This window comes from Eutrema salsugineum, unplaced genomic scaffold (genome assembly GCF_000478725.1).
Source record: "Eutrema salsugineum unplaced genomic scaffold, Eutsalg1_0 scaffold_24, whole genome shotgun sequence".
NCBI classification, from domain to species: domain Eukaryota; kingdom Viridiplantae; phylum Streptophyta; class Magnoliopsida; order Brassicales; family Brassicaceae; genus Eutrema; species Eutrema salsugineum.
Window position 1 is genome coordinate 1705748 of NW_006256797.1, and position 15100 is coordinate 1720847.

The window sequence follows — 15100 nt, forward strand, 5'->3', positions numbered from 1 at the left end:
AATTGCATCATTTAGTGTACATATTTTAGTCCAAATCATGTCTTATTTGCATACATTTAAGGTATTTAGGCATTGTTTTAGAACTCAGGAGATTGCATTAGCTCCAAGAGAGTTTTACATGGTTTGGAGCACTACAAAAAAATTGCACATTAATAGCATATCGTAATAGCACGAATTGCAAAACTGCTATTGAAGATACGTTTGTAAGTTCTGAAACTTATAGTAGCACTTAAACAATGCTGAAATAAAATTATAATAAGCGGGAACCAAATTTTCATAATCTGCCAACACTTAGGCAAAAAAAAAAACACTTATGCGCCATTTTTCCCTTTATCGAAAACACTTGAACAGTTTCCCCCTTTTATCGAAATTTCCCTAAAACCTACCCATCTCCGACGCCGCCGCAACCACTACTTCTTTGCCGACCCTAATTCGTCCGTCTGAAGTGAACAGTGATCTGAAATCGAGCGAAGGCATGTATTTCTTATCCTGATTTCTTTCTTCCTCACTCTAATTTCCTAATTTCTCGCTTAAGTAGATTACTTTTGGCCAATTTCTCTGTTTATTAGAATCGATAATCTGTCTTTTGTTTCTGGAAGTTTCGATTTAAGATAGGGTTTATTAGAATCGATAATCTGTCTTTTGTACTTGTTCTTTCGATCTGCATGCCTCTGTTCCTCGAGTTGGTGGACAATGTACCATCTAATTTTGATGAAACTGGAGATTAAGAACGAAAATTTTGGTTTATAGATGTAACTCATAACTTTGAACCTGCGCTGTTAGTTGCAATTGATGTATTACACTTTATAAAGCATGGAATTTTCACATAACTCATCACTTTAGTTTATGTGTGACTGCAGTTTAAGGAAGTTCCGATCTTACATAGGTTTTTCAGAATTGACAGTAAAAGAATGTGTGCACGAGATCTGTTAACTATCTTTTATCTGCTTTGTTTGGTGTATCACCGTCTAGGAGTTTAGCCGTAGCTGTTTACGTTTAATTATCTCTATATCTCATAGCTGTTTCTGTTAAACTGCATGCATATTCTCTTTACTTATACAAATCATGTTATTCTTTTGCAAGTGCTGATCAATGCAAGATTTCTGGAATTGAAGCTTTATCTTTACCATAATCACAGGGCCATAGGTTAGCCCCGTATATCCCAATTTGAAATGTTATATGAGTTTAGTTATCTGGCTGTGTGCTTTGTTTTAGGTGTTTATGGTATTATTATGATAGATGTAATAATTGTTGCATTGTGGGAAATCTAAAGATGGTCTTCAAGCTCGCAAAGACCTGCAGGATCTTGGTATTAGGAAAGATTTGCACCCAACTATCCAAGGAAAAAGAACTTACCTTCCAGCAGCACCATGGTCTTTGTCCAAGTTAGAGAAGAAAGTCTTTTGTAAGTGACTCTTTGATTTTAGAGGTCCAGATGGATATTGTTCAAATATATCAAGGGCAGTATCTTTAGAGGACTGTAAAGTAAGAGGACTTAAATCACACGACTACCACGTGTTGATGCAGCAACTTCTGCCAGTTGCACTTAGAGGATTATTGCCTAAAGGTCCTAGGATAGCCATCATACGCTTGTGCACATTCTTCAATCAACTGTGTCAGCGAGTTGTTGATGTATCTCAGATATCAGGAATGGAAGCTCAGTTAGTTGAAACTTTATGCATGTTTGAAAGATTTTTTCCACCGACCTTAGATATCAGGAATGGAAGCTCGGTTGGCGAAGGTGGCGACTTAGGTTCCACCACACCAAATCTCATTATTAAAGGTGGTGGGTTGATGATTAGCAAACCATTCTCATCATATTTTTTTTCTTCTGATTTCTCCATTTTTTTTATGTATTGTTAGAAACGATGAGACTACTTGAAAAATTCTTGAAGTACAATATCTCAAGTGTCTATTTATAGAGTGGGCAATAGTATTCACTTTTCACGAATTTCAAGTTTTTTGGGAAAGACTACTAGACTACTAAATATTGTTGAAATATTTTTATTGTAAAGACAATGTTCCCTGGATATTCGCATTTACTCACGTGAGAGGAATTATTTATTGTATAGACGCGTTGCATTGGACGGAAAACGAGGAAAGAGGGAACGACGCGTTTATTTATTCCTGTAAAAGTGGATAAATAAATATATAATATTAACTGTCTAAAAGATAATCACACCACGTGTTTAATCGTTGCATTAGTGTTGATAGTTGTACCAGTCTTACGGCTGTTAATGCTTTCATTAACTGCCGTAAGACTGGTACAACTACCAACACTGTATTTGATTTTTACCAATACATTAAGTAAATAAATATTTTCGGGTTTATTAGGGGAGAGAAAGATGTGACTTTTGACTTCTCCGCACGATAAGGCTGAACGGTTGAAGGGTATTTATTATATGAGTTGCACCTTAGGGTTTTCCTTTCTCTTTCTATAAACATAACTCGCTCTCTCTCTCACTCATATCTATCTTCTAAATCATCTTCTCTCTATTTAGTGCTATCGTTGCTCTTTTTATCACTTCAAAATGGCCCCAATGCGTGGATCATGACTCATCTGAGGGAGTTGCTGCGGTTTCCGGCGAGTGGGTTCAATGCAGGGCCGGTGGCGGAAGACATTTACGATTGGCAAGCAACGCTATTGGGCCCTCCTAGTAGTCCTTACGAAGGGGGCATCTTCTTTATCTCCATCCGTTTCCCACCGGAGTACCCCTTCAGGCCACCTATAGTGTCGTGGAAGACGCCGATTCTGCACCCCAACATCTACAAACCCCGTGTCTTCCATCCGCTACTCGTCACCGCTACCTGGAGGGTTGGAGCAGCATGTCAACTCCTCCAAGCGCTCCATGACATGCTGCTTCACCCTAAGGTGGAGGAAGAGGACAACTACCTCGCAGACGTCGCACTCATGTGCGTCTTGGAACCGGAGAGGTTCAAGAAGGAGGCCCGCCTGATGACCAAGGCACACGCCATGAATTAATTCATGGCGTTTTCACAATAAAATAATGAATTTTTTATGTTTTACTATTATGCGTTGTAAAATATTTTATTATTACAAAATTATGTCTGTAATATATTTATTTACAAAAAAATATTATTAAAACTACATGTGTTATTCTATCCACTATATTATCTCAGTCGATAAATAAGGAATCCCTAATAACAAAACCCTAATTATGTCTGTGAAAATTAAAAATATGTAATACTCGGTATCATTTGGTGTAACCACATGTTTTTCCAAAAAATCAAAAATATGTAATACTCGATATCATTTGGTGTAACCACATGTTTTTCCGAAAATCGAAAATATGTAATACTCAGTATCATTTGGTGTAACCACATGTTTTTCCGAAAATCAAAAATATTTAATACTCAGTATCATTTGGTGTAACCACATGTTTTCCCGAAAATCAAAAATATGTAATATCATTTGGTGAAACCACATGTTTTTCGGAAAATTGAGTAAGTCTTGAGTAGAACCATGAATCGTAACTACTTGAAAAGGTAGATAGTTAAAGAAACCGAGGCCACAGCAAGAACAGATAGAACAACCATGTCCTTAACTTCCTTAAATATCTTAATTCGTCGCATCTGTTCCAATTCCATATCCATTTCCTTCAAAACCCAGTCACAAACCACCTCATAAAGGAGAGCATGAGACGTCCTTGCCTCAACCATTTCCTCATTCAGGTTGTTTACTAATTTCTGTAGCTGGGAAATCTCCGTCGAGTGAATCCGGTTCATGGTTCTAGTCCAACCCCTCCAGCCTTGCATCTCGGTCAAATCATGCCGAGCATCTGCTATCTCTTCTAGCATCGCCTCATCACACCACTTGAAGAGATGACATCCGGGATTCTACAAGACACAAAACGTATAAATATTTTTGGTACGAAATTAAAAGCAATCAACAGCAGAACTTGCCTTACGTATTCCTTATTGCAAACGAAGAATCTTCTTCCCGGATCCAAAATGGTGTGGGAAGTTTTGATGATTGGTTTACGATGACAATAACAGAATCGCGGGATTTGAGAATCTTCGTACAATTCGGGTGGAGGGCTCCCGCTTGAAATCTCCGAGTCAGACGACGAGCCGAGACTTGGCATTCTTGCAAGAAATTGTTATTTTGCAAAAAACTGAGTGTTTTGTGTTTTGGTTGTTTTGTGCTGAAACCCAGATATTTTATTGAATTTTGATGTTGGGGGGAAACTCAAATTTGGAAATGTCAGTTTTTGGGGGGGAAACTCAAAATTGGAAATGTATGTTTTGGGGGGGGGACAAATTTGAGTTTTGTGGATAAACCTGGGAAATAATAAATAATTGTAGTGGAGTCTATTTGTTTCATCCAATAAGACATGTGTTCAAGTGAAAACACATGTCGTTAATTTTAACTGGGAATTTAAAAGTTAGTTGTGCCTTATTTTCCAGTTATACCCAACGTCCACATAGTTGTACTTTTGGTGGATATACCGTATTCGCAGTAATACTGAATTTGAAATAATATATTCTGGTTATACGATTCATTATTGGTTATAAAATCAAATTATCAACTTATTCATTAAACAAAATTCGAGGAAAAGTATGATACATATTCTTTCCATCATTGATGGCCTAAGCTTGACAATGTAACTATAGAATGAGATTGACACTTAAGTGTTGGGTGTGGTGAGATTCGTGTTATTTCTTCATTATTTTTAGTATTTGAAAACGACCATATTTTAAAATACTGATTATTATCATGGTCGTATTTTGCCATCTCCAAATAAAAAAATTGGTTTAAATTGGTCTATTGGTGGTTAAGGGTTGGTTAACCTCCTTTAATATTATTTTCTATTATTATAATAATATTCTACGTGACACATAAACATGTGTTCAGTATAGAACAACTGTCGTAACTCACGTGTGGCTGACATAATTTATTTATATTGTAACTGGGAATTTAAAACGTAGTTGTGTCTTGTTTTCCAGTTATACTCATCGTCCACATAGTCGTACTTTTGGTGGATATACCGTATTTGCAGTAATACTGAATTTGAAAGAATATATTTTGGTTATACGTTTCATAATTGATTATAAAATCAAATTATCAACTTGTTCATCAAAAAAAATTCGAGGAAAAGAATGATATGTATTCTTTCCATCATTGATGGCCTAAGCTTGACAATGTGACTATAGAAGGAGAATGACACTTAAGTGTCGGGTGTGGTGAGATTCATATTATTTCTTGATTATTTTTAGTATTTTAAAACCCTGTTTACTAGTCTCTGATAAGTGTTAGCATAAAAATGACCATATTTTAAAATACTGATTATTATCGTGGTCGTATTTTGCCATCTCCAAATTATGAGATCTGTCTAAATTGATCTATTGATGGTTAAAGATTGGTTAACCTCTTCAAAAACGACGTCACCTGGAAACGGGTCTCCTTTACTCTTATTTCCTATTATTATAATAACATTCTAACTAACACATGATCACCTTTCTTTTCTTCCGACGAACTTTCCATCGGGTTTTTAACTTTTACACGACATTCTCTGACCTTAAAGTACTACTTTCACTTTTCTTTTACACAACTTTTTCGCTCTTGCTTCTCCTCTCCAATTCAAAATTATTTGTGTTCGACAACAAATGTCCGTACTAAACATTATAACTAGAGCGTAGTTATACCAAGTTTTCCTAACTAAAACTAAACATATACATTGTTGATACACCTAAAAGCAACACATCATTTTATTTTATTTTTTTAGCATTGTTTACAAATAGTCTAATAGAAAATAAATAGTATAAGTAACAACAAACACTTCGATTTTCCATTGAACTTCTGAGAACATCGATTTGAGAGAGAGAACAATAGATATGCCACTTCTTCGCGAACCTCATAATAATTTGACTGAATTTTGCCGCCTGATTTGTCCAGTAGCAAGTATCGCACATATTGGGGGGTTCCTCAATGAATCCGTATATAACAAGATTGGATCCTTGGAGATTTCGTTAAAATCCCTAAGGGCCACTTTTTTAGTATTTTGGTTTTCAGATACTTCTTGGGTCTATGTTAAATAAAAGAAGGCACAATTCCCTAAAAAATCTTGCAGCCAGGCATTTGAAAAATGTAAAACATCACATTTCCAAATACAATAGTCGACTGTAGTTGTACCAAGTAATCCCGAGTAAAACATCACATCTCCAATTAAAGGAGTTCAGAGTACCTAAACCACGTTATCACCTGCAGTACTTTCAGAGGCACCTGCAATACTTTCAGAGGCACATGCAGTAGTTTCAGCTCCAGCATTTTGTCCTGCAGTAAAATAGGAATAAATTCCATAAGATTCGGGGCGACACTTATTACACGTCTTTGCCTTCTTAGACTTTGGTCGACGCTCTCCAACTGATGGATGCCTTTTCTGCTGCCCCCTTATTTTTTCTTGTGTTTCGGGGGTAAAGCACTCAGTTGCTTTATATCATCAGGGACAACCCAGTGTGACTTGTGTGGGACTGGATAGATCATTCTGTTATAAGCAAAAGCCCACTGCTCGATTAAATAATACTTTGAACACAAGTGCTCTATGTATATATCCTCTTCTCTGTTTGGCCTCTTCATGTAATGCTCAAGTGCGGCTAAGGCATGCACACAAGGATACTTGTCTATATCAAACCACTTGCACGAGCAAGTTTTACTTTTCAAGTTCACCGTGTAATTCATCCCATCGCTTCCGATTACACTGTATTCAATCTGACTGATGTTTAACTTGGTGAGAGTTAGCCTCTTACCTTCATCACATCTACTGTGAAATATATTCTTAACAAAAGCCACCAGTTTACGTCCTGGTGGCGTAGAGGCAGCCTCGTTCCTATGCTTGTTTAACCACTCACATAACTTCACAACAATCTTATCCACCATAGGTAATAAGCATAGCCTCCTTGCATCCTTAAATAAACTATTCAAGGACTCTACAACGTTACTAGTCTCTAGGTTGTACCTATGTTCTGGAAAATAGCACCTGGCCCATTTCCATACTTCTACACACCTTTCTAGATACTCGGTCACTTTAGGATACTTTAATGCCATCCTCGTATAACGATCAAGAAACTCGGCCTCTGTATACTGTCTTGCGCACTCCATGAATGTCTCTGCAACTATTTCTCTATCCCTTGAAACTTGCAATTTCACATTCTGGCTCAGATGCCATATGCAATACGCATGTTTAGCTTCCGGGTAAATCTCAGCTACTGCATTGATGAGGCTTCCATTTCTGTCAAAAACAATAACCAATTCAGGACTATCGGGTATAACAGTTTTCAACTCCCTGAAAAACCAGCCATAACTGTCATTTTTTTCTGCATCAATTACTCCAAAAGGAATCGGATAATGGTGACGATTACCATCCTGACAAGCAGCAAAGACTAGCTGACAATCCATTCCGGCTTTCAAAAAAGTTGCATCAACAGTTACCACTTTTCCCATTGCTACAAACCCGTCAATGCAAGCTCCCAAAACGACAAATAAGAACTTGATTCTTCGTTGTCTGTCCTGTAACACATTGTGTTTTGTACCTGGATTCACCTACTATACCATGTACAAATACGAGTACAGATCTATATAGCTGTCTTCAGGATAATCACGAATCAGAGATTTAGTTTTCTGTATTCCTCTCCATGCGATAGAGTATGACATACTCACAGAAGCATTATTTTTAACCATAACCATGACATGGGGAGGAGTTGGTGTATCTAATCGACCTGGATACGCTTCCTTAACAACATATGCTACTAATCCTGGTGTTCCTTTTCTTTATTTGCTGTTTGTACTCGCACTGGCCCGAGAACAACTATGCATCTTCCGGTATACTGTAACAGAAAAACAGGGTGTATTCGCATCCTTCCAAGCTCGTAAATACCAATTACACCTGTTTCACCGTATTTCACCACGTATTTTTCTTATCTGAATTCTTTATATTCAGACCAAAACAATTCTGATGTGAAGTTCTATACAGTAAATCTATCAAATCTTGTTTACATACAAATTGTTGCCCTACTCTCAGATTCATACCATCATTCCATTCAAAATGTTGTGTTTCTACTTCAGCACGGGGACCATCATCAAAATCAAACCGTCTGTATTCTTCATCCTCGTTATCAAACTTCGCTTTATCATCATCTACTCCATTCCCATCATCTACTCCATTGTCACGTGATACATCATCACCACCTTCTCCATTGTTACATGTTACATCATCATCATCATCAGCTTCCTTATCACCGGGACATTCTGTTGATGTTGTTTTGCTGAACAGTTGCCTGTGTAAATAGCAAGTACACCATTATTTAATCCACCATTACCTAAACGCAACCCCCCGTAATTGATACCAACTGAACTTACCCTCTCAACTCTTGAAAATTCCTCTCCAACTTCAACACCTTTGATGACCTCTACATGAAAAATACTTCTGCATCCCTCTTTATCCAATGAGGTCAGGAACACAGCTAGATCATCGTCATTCGAAATATAGAATTGTCTCTGAGTTTGCACTAGTACCGGAATGTAACTCAGTTTAAGCTTACTTGAAGATTCGACAATCCCAACCTTCGTGCATATCTTATCCACTAAACCAGAATAAGTAATCTTCTCCAAAGTTGATGACTTAAACATTACACCATACATGGGAGCTGGTACTGAAATCCATTTATCCTCCGAAGTTGAATAATATCCCCCGTAATCGAAAAATAAGTTTGTAATCATTATCACCTGAAAAAATAACACATACACCATACTCAACTACATAAAAATAGGACTTTCCAGTTGTACGCAAGTGATACCATGTTTCCAGTTGTTTCCAGTTGTACGCAAGTGATACCAATAGTTACTCTCTCTTGTCCTCCTCTCACTCCGGGAAAATACTCTAATCTAACTCCCATTTAATGTGGTATAATATCTAAACCTACAATCCACTAAATACCCATCCGATTAGCAACCAATCACTCCATAGTCTACAAGTCGCTATTCAATAATCGAATTTAATCCCCAATAGTGGTTCTAGGGCAAGGACTTCCCAAAATCAAAACGAGGTAATATAATCCAACCACAGAAATGTCAATTACCTCGATTAGTCTTCAATGTTGGATCAGTGCAGCAAAATGTCAAGAAGGACTCGACGATCTCTCGTTCTCTCTGTCGGGATCGCTGGGAGACGAAGCTGGTGAAAGATGGTCTACAAAGCCCTTGTTCCTGACCTCTTCCTGATTGGATAAATGTTTGGAGCCTAATATTTGTCTACACCCTCCTGATTGGTCAATTTCTAGACGCTCGTTTCTGATTGGCTAGTTGTGCTTATATCTCATAGGCCGAAATTTGGTAAACCGCTTTTCATTGGTTCATCAACGCTTAATTATCATTGGCCGAATTTCTATTTCTAATTTTCTTCAATAGAAAATTACAATGACTACTTTGACATTTCCAAGCTCATTAAAAGGTGAGGAACCCGCCAGGGGTACGAGGGAATGAAGAGGTATACGTCTGAACAAATAATTCCTCAAAGGAGTGTTTCAGGTTATTCCTCTATATAAACATAGATATATTGGTAGGATGCTTCGGTTTTGTGCCTCATCACTAGGTTTATGAACTTTCCGGCATAACTGGTAGAGCTCTTTGTACACAGAATCATGTCCTTTAAATCTGCATCCACGAATTGTAACTTACCGGTTGAATGGTGGTTGAAAAGGAAGATGGCATACTTTAGACATGCGGATGTGAACTTCAACATCCTTGCATGGAAGTGGAAAGCTAGACCCATCTCTGTAGACTCAACAATAAACTTGAAAATTGCAGTTAGCATCTTGACCTTGTTTAGTACACCTCCTTCCTTGGATCCCTCAGAAGCTGCATGAAACATGAAACGATGTCAGAAATCTTCAAAAAGAACTGATAGTTACAAGAAGCAGATAGAAACATACGAAGATTTCATTATATTGAGTAACATGTCTAATGAAACTCAAACTCTCCACTCACCATCATCACCGGCATTTGAAAATCTTGTTTTGGGTTTGTTTCTAAGGTTAGCCTCTAGAGATACGATCCCTTGCGTTCCACTGTCACCTGCCTGAAATAATTCATCTGTGCACCTTAGAATGTGATCCATTGTTTGGTCTAGAATGTCCTGCTTGAAAATGGAGAATCCTGGTAATTAGTAAACTGAAGGTGTGAAAAGCAAAGAGTCAAGAGGGAAAGCAAAAATTTCTTGCCTCATCACTTCTTGTATCGTTCTTCTGAGCATTTGTATTACTATTATGAAGAGTCATATGCAAAGCAAGAGAGGTATATGCCAATACAGGGTACACATCCATGTATTCACAAGAAGAGGCCTGCAGAACGCTAGTCTAGGAGATAATTTTTAAAGAAAAGAATAACTCCTCAGTATCAGACTCTAGTATAGCTTTACGAGCATCTGATAATTACTAAATCCTTTATTTGCCATGCTATTCCTACAGCAACCAAATAGTCTTCCTCGAAACTGGTTGTGTTTTTCCCACTAACATGTTTCCACAGTGCCGACGATTTTCCAGAGGACTTTGATTTCTTCCTCAACATGGAATACACATTCTTTCTTTGTACTTCATAGCCGAAATTGATCTGACAACAGTACACAGTCTTCTGCAGAATACTGGTAAAAGTTCCTACAAGGTCAGGTAAGGCATTAAAAGACAGCAGTAACTTGTGTACAGACCTCATTTTGATCTGCCGTCCTGCATCTCCAGGCAAACCACCACAATTAACAACTAAAGTCATGCAATCTTCTAGGACGTCAGAGACAACACCAGGGGAGACCATAGCAAGAATATCAAAGATAGCTGACTGAGCCTGTGCAGTGGGTGCAAAACCTAGCAAGCTTTTTAATTTCTCTCCAGGTAACAACTCTTTAAGGGAGGCCAAACACCCAGAATAAGCAACCAGATGTTTACAGAGATAATGCACAGAAAGAATCAAGCATTCAATCTGGTTTTCCACTATCGTGTCACCTGACAAGACTGTATCCAAGAAGAACCTAACAAGCTGCAGTACAGATTGAAAGGTTGCTCTTAAAGATACTAAAATTCACAAAACCTTGCACCAACCATTGGGTTTCTGTTTATGAGTGTCCTACATCGCGTGCACGCCTCCTCAGCTCTCTTTCTTGATGGGAAATATGATGGCATTAGAAGTCATGCGATTCCCTTAGAAACATGAGTTTGATCAGAAGCAAGCACAGATAATAACACATACAAGCTCACCACCTGCATACAATAAGGCAACTATTATACCAGTTACTCAACAAAAGTAACAAAAGGAATCTGAAAACAGAAATGGAAGGCTCTTCTTACCGTGTTAAACTTGAAAGTCCGAACATCTCTTACAAGAAGGAGCAGATCTACCATGGCAATTCGTACTAAAGTAACAGAGCATCAAATGCCCCAGTCTTGGCAGAACCACTTTAAGAATACCATGGGACTGTGGATTTGCAAGAAGATAAGTTATACCATTAACTGTTGAAAGTCTAACCTCACTGCACAATTCATGTGACATACAATCGAAAAGTTTTGTGATGATTTAGGTAATTGTTGGTCATGGGAGCACTTCCCAGAAGAGATAGAAAACTCGACAAAATCCTTCCACAGCAACAGACCTCACATCTGGGCATTCATCATTCAATTTTTCCAACAAATAAAAATGTTTGTCAAGCAACGTATCTTTTTATTCTTTTGTTGCATCCAGATCCTCCATCGGGAAAAGATCCAGAAGTAAATGTAATGCATTTAAACGAACATTTGAATTCGCAACCTGAATGATTCTAAGATGATAACACCGTATTTGTACCCATTTTCACCATTCATTTCAAATGCTTTTTCAAAGGTTTTAATCAGTTTTAGGAACTTTTATTATGATTTCTCTATGTTTGTAGTTTCAAGGCTCTTTTCAGGAAACTTAGGAAAAAAGATGGCAAAATGGAAGAAATCCACATTTTTAGCTCAGAGTCAGACCGTTAGAAGTTCAGCCACAAATGAAGACTTTCTCACCGACTGATCCAGCTCAAATTTAAAGAAATTAAAGAGGAGACAACAAGCTTTCCATAGCACTTTACATAAGGATGATAACACCGGATTTTGACTATTTTTATGGATCACTTTAATGTCTTTTACAGGTGTTTCTACTCCATTTTCAAAGGTTTTCAAAGGATTTTAATGTTTTCAGATTTTAAAAGACTTTTCTGGTAATTTGGGATAAAGAGGCACAAATTGGAACAAAAAGACTCTTTTGGATAAATGCAGACCATCATAACTCTCATGGAGACAAAGACCTTCTCACCGTCCGATCACCCTCAAAATTGAACAACTTATAGAAGAATCAACCAGCTTTCAAATGCACTTGGTTTGGAGACATTCCAACGGTTGGATCTTAAGATATTCCATTAGCCCCGGAGACACTCGAAGACAACCAGCAATTCACGTGACCGAGGCCACCAGCCTATTTTCCGCGGTCACAAGTTACCCGACTGCGGCCAACCACCTATTTCCCACAGTCACGTTACTCCCGACAACTCCAAATTAAAGCCCATATTTCTGAAGCCCAAAGTCATTTCTCAGCCTCAATTCGAGAACCCTAGAGACCATGGAGTATTGAAGCCTAAAACCAATGATGATGTCAACCTCAGCCATGTCTGAGTAGATCCCGAGTTGGGCTTAGGATTCCCGAAAGGGGCTCTCATAATCGATTAAGACATCTAGGTTTATAGATCTAGGATTTTAACTTTGTTCTCTGTTTATTCTCGTTCTTATTGCATGTATGCTTGATTGATCACCTAGTATCTGATCTAGATAGTTAGTGTTGCGAAAGTTTGCATTAAGTTTCAGACCTAGAATGAAACAAGCGATTTTTCTGTAGGAGTGGAAACCTACCTGCGGCGAGATCATGAGTACTGACGAGTCTTGTGCAGCTCTTGCGTTCTCTCCCTTCCAGGGCCAGAGTGGAAACCTACTGGTCAGGGTTGCGAGAAATATTTGGTTATGATAATGACAGTGACGTAGACATACCGCCGTACTCTAGGTCTAGAACCTTATATTTCGATATCCGTCAATCCCAATCTATAATCCCTAGTGTTAAAACCGAGTATGATCCCTGTAGAGTTCTCAAAAGCTCAGCGTTTTTAGCCATAGTTTACAAACCAATCGATTTTTACTTGCTTATTTAGATCTGCATTTCATTTACTTTAGTTCGATATTTTCCTTGTTTCATTTGCTTTCATTCGATTTTTCTACTTGCTCTTTAGGATAGATTTAATTGCTTTCTTTCGTTTTAGTTTAATCAGTGAAAAACAACCAACCCCTAAAACCAATCTAGTCTAGACATAAAGTTAGAAACCGTAGAAGAAAACAAGGCACACAAATCTCTGTGGATTCAATCCCTAAATACTATAACTGATTAGCTGTGCACTTGCGGCTTTCATTTGTTTTTGTTAGGGTAAAACTTTCTCCCTCACGCAGTTGACACGCATCAAGTTTTTGTCGCCGTTGCCGGGGATTTGTTGCGCTGCCTTTGCTATTTTTCTTGTTCTAATTTCTGTTCTAGACACCTGATCTCTAGTTATTTCTTAAAGTTTGCTGAATTATTGTGTGAGCCAAAACTCGCACAACCAAAAATTTGTTAAGGAAAACTTAAGGGATCTGAAATTTCTAGGGTTTATCGCAAGAACAGTAAGATCGAAAGAAGGTTTTTGCTGAAAAGCGTTCTAGTCTTATTGCTCTCGAGTTGTGTAAGTTCCTGGAATCGATTCCATACATTATATATTTATACTAATTTTCTAAACCGCCTAGCCGAGAATCTCGGGAGAGATTTTCAGAATATTTCCTTATCACTTCGTGCGGCCACCATCACAATGTCTCGCCTAGGGTTTTTATGGGCTTACGTCCTTCAAGACTTCAGTTCGGCCCACCTGGGAAGAATCCGCTCGGCCCAATTGCGAAAGGTAGCGACTCGGTTCATTCTTCTTCTTGCACAGCTCGGCCCATCTCCACTTGTGTATGGCTCGGCCCATTTTCTCTCGTGCGCAGCTCGGTCCATCTGAGTGTCTTCTTCACGGCTTGGTTCGCTCATCGCCTCCTCACGGCTCGGCCCACCTGCAACGTTGGGTACAGCTCGGCCCACTCCTCCTATGTGGGGGTTCGGCCCTTGCCAAATCGGCTCTCCTGATGGTAAATTTATTCTTGAAATTGTTTAAACCGGTTGGGATGAAACCGAACCCAACAGTTAGCTCCCCAGCTCGTCAGTTTCCGAGGTGAGAGTGACGAGATTTATCATTCCTAGTCGTGGAATTAACCATCGAGTTGAACCTGTCGTGGGATGATTACAGGCGAGACGTATCTGGAACAAGATTGCCGAGCCGTTATGGAGGCGAGGTGACTGACATGCGGGACAATGCCGAGCTGTTTTGGTGGAGGTTATGCCGAGGCGTTCTGGCGTAGGTAACGCCGAGCCATGTTCCAAGGCGTCGGCGAGGAGTTTATGTTAATAATGCCGAGCCGTGTTTCAAGGTAACGACGAGGCGTTTATGTTAATAATGTCGTGCCATGTTTCAAGGTAACGACGAGGTGTTTTTCTAAGGAAGTTGCCGAGCCGTTTCGTGTTAACGATAACGACGAGGCGTTTTTCTAAGAAAGTTGCCGAGCCGTTTCGCGTTAACGATAACGCCAAGGCGTTTATGTTAATAATGCCGAGCCGTGTTTCTAGGTAACGATGAGGCGTTTTTCTAAGAAAGTTGCCGAGCCGTGTTTCAAGGTAACGACGAGGCGTTTTCCTAAGAAAGTTGCCGAGCCGTTTCGTGTTAACGATAACGACGAGGCGTTTTTCTAAGAAAGTTGCCGAGCTGTTTTGCGTTAACGATAACGACGAGGCATTCTTATGAAATTTTCAAGCCGTATCGACAAAGCATGGTTTGGTTCACAGCTTGATGAGATATTCTCAGATAACCATAGCTGTGTTGTGGCTCGGTTTACCTGGACAGCTAAGGAGGAAGCGTTTCCCTTTGATCTGGTCGAGGCGAGGCTTGAATTAGAACATCTCATGGCATCCCGAGGT

At 38.8% G+C, this 15100-nt stretch overlaps 1 protein-coding gene and 1 pseudogene across 1 annotated transcript; one reads left to right on the forward strand and one right to left on the reverse strand.

The window, feature by feature from the left end:
* The first annotated feature begins 2551 nt into the window (after positions 1 to 2551).
* Positions 2552 to 2983, forward strand: LOC18015341 (ubiquitin-conjugating enzyme E2 11). The gene has a single exon (XM_006397352.1). It carries the CDS (start codon positions 2552 to 2554, stop codon positions 2981 to 2983), a length of 432 nt encoding a protein of 143 aa, XP_006397415.1.
* Positions 2984 to 9545: 6562 nt separating this feature from the next.
* LOC112086022 lies at positions 9546 to 15087 on the reverse strand (annotated as a pseudogene).
* Between the last annotated feature and the right edge of the window lie 13 nt (positions 15088 to 15100).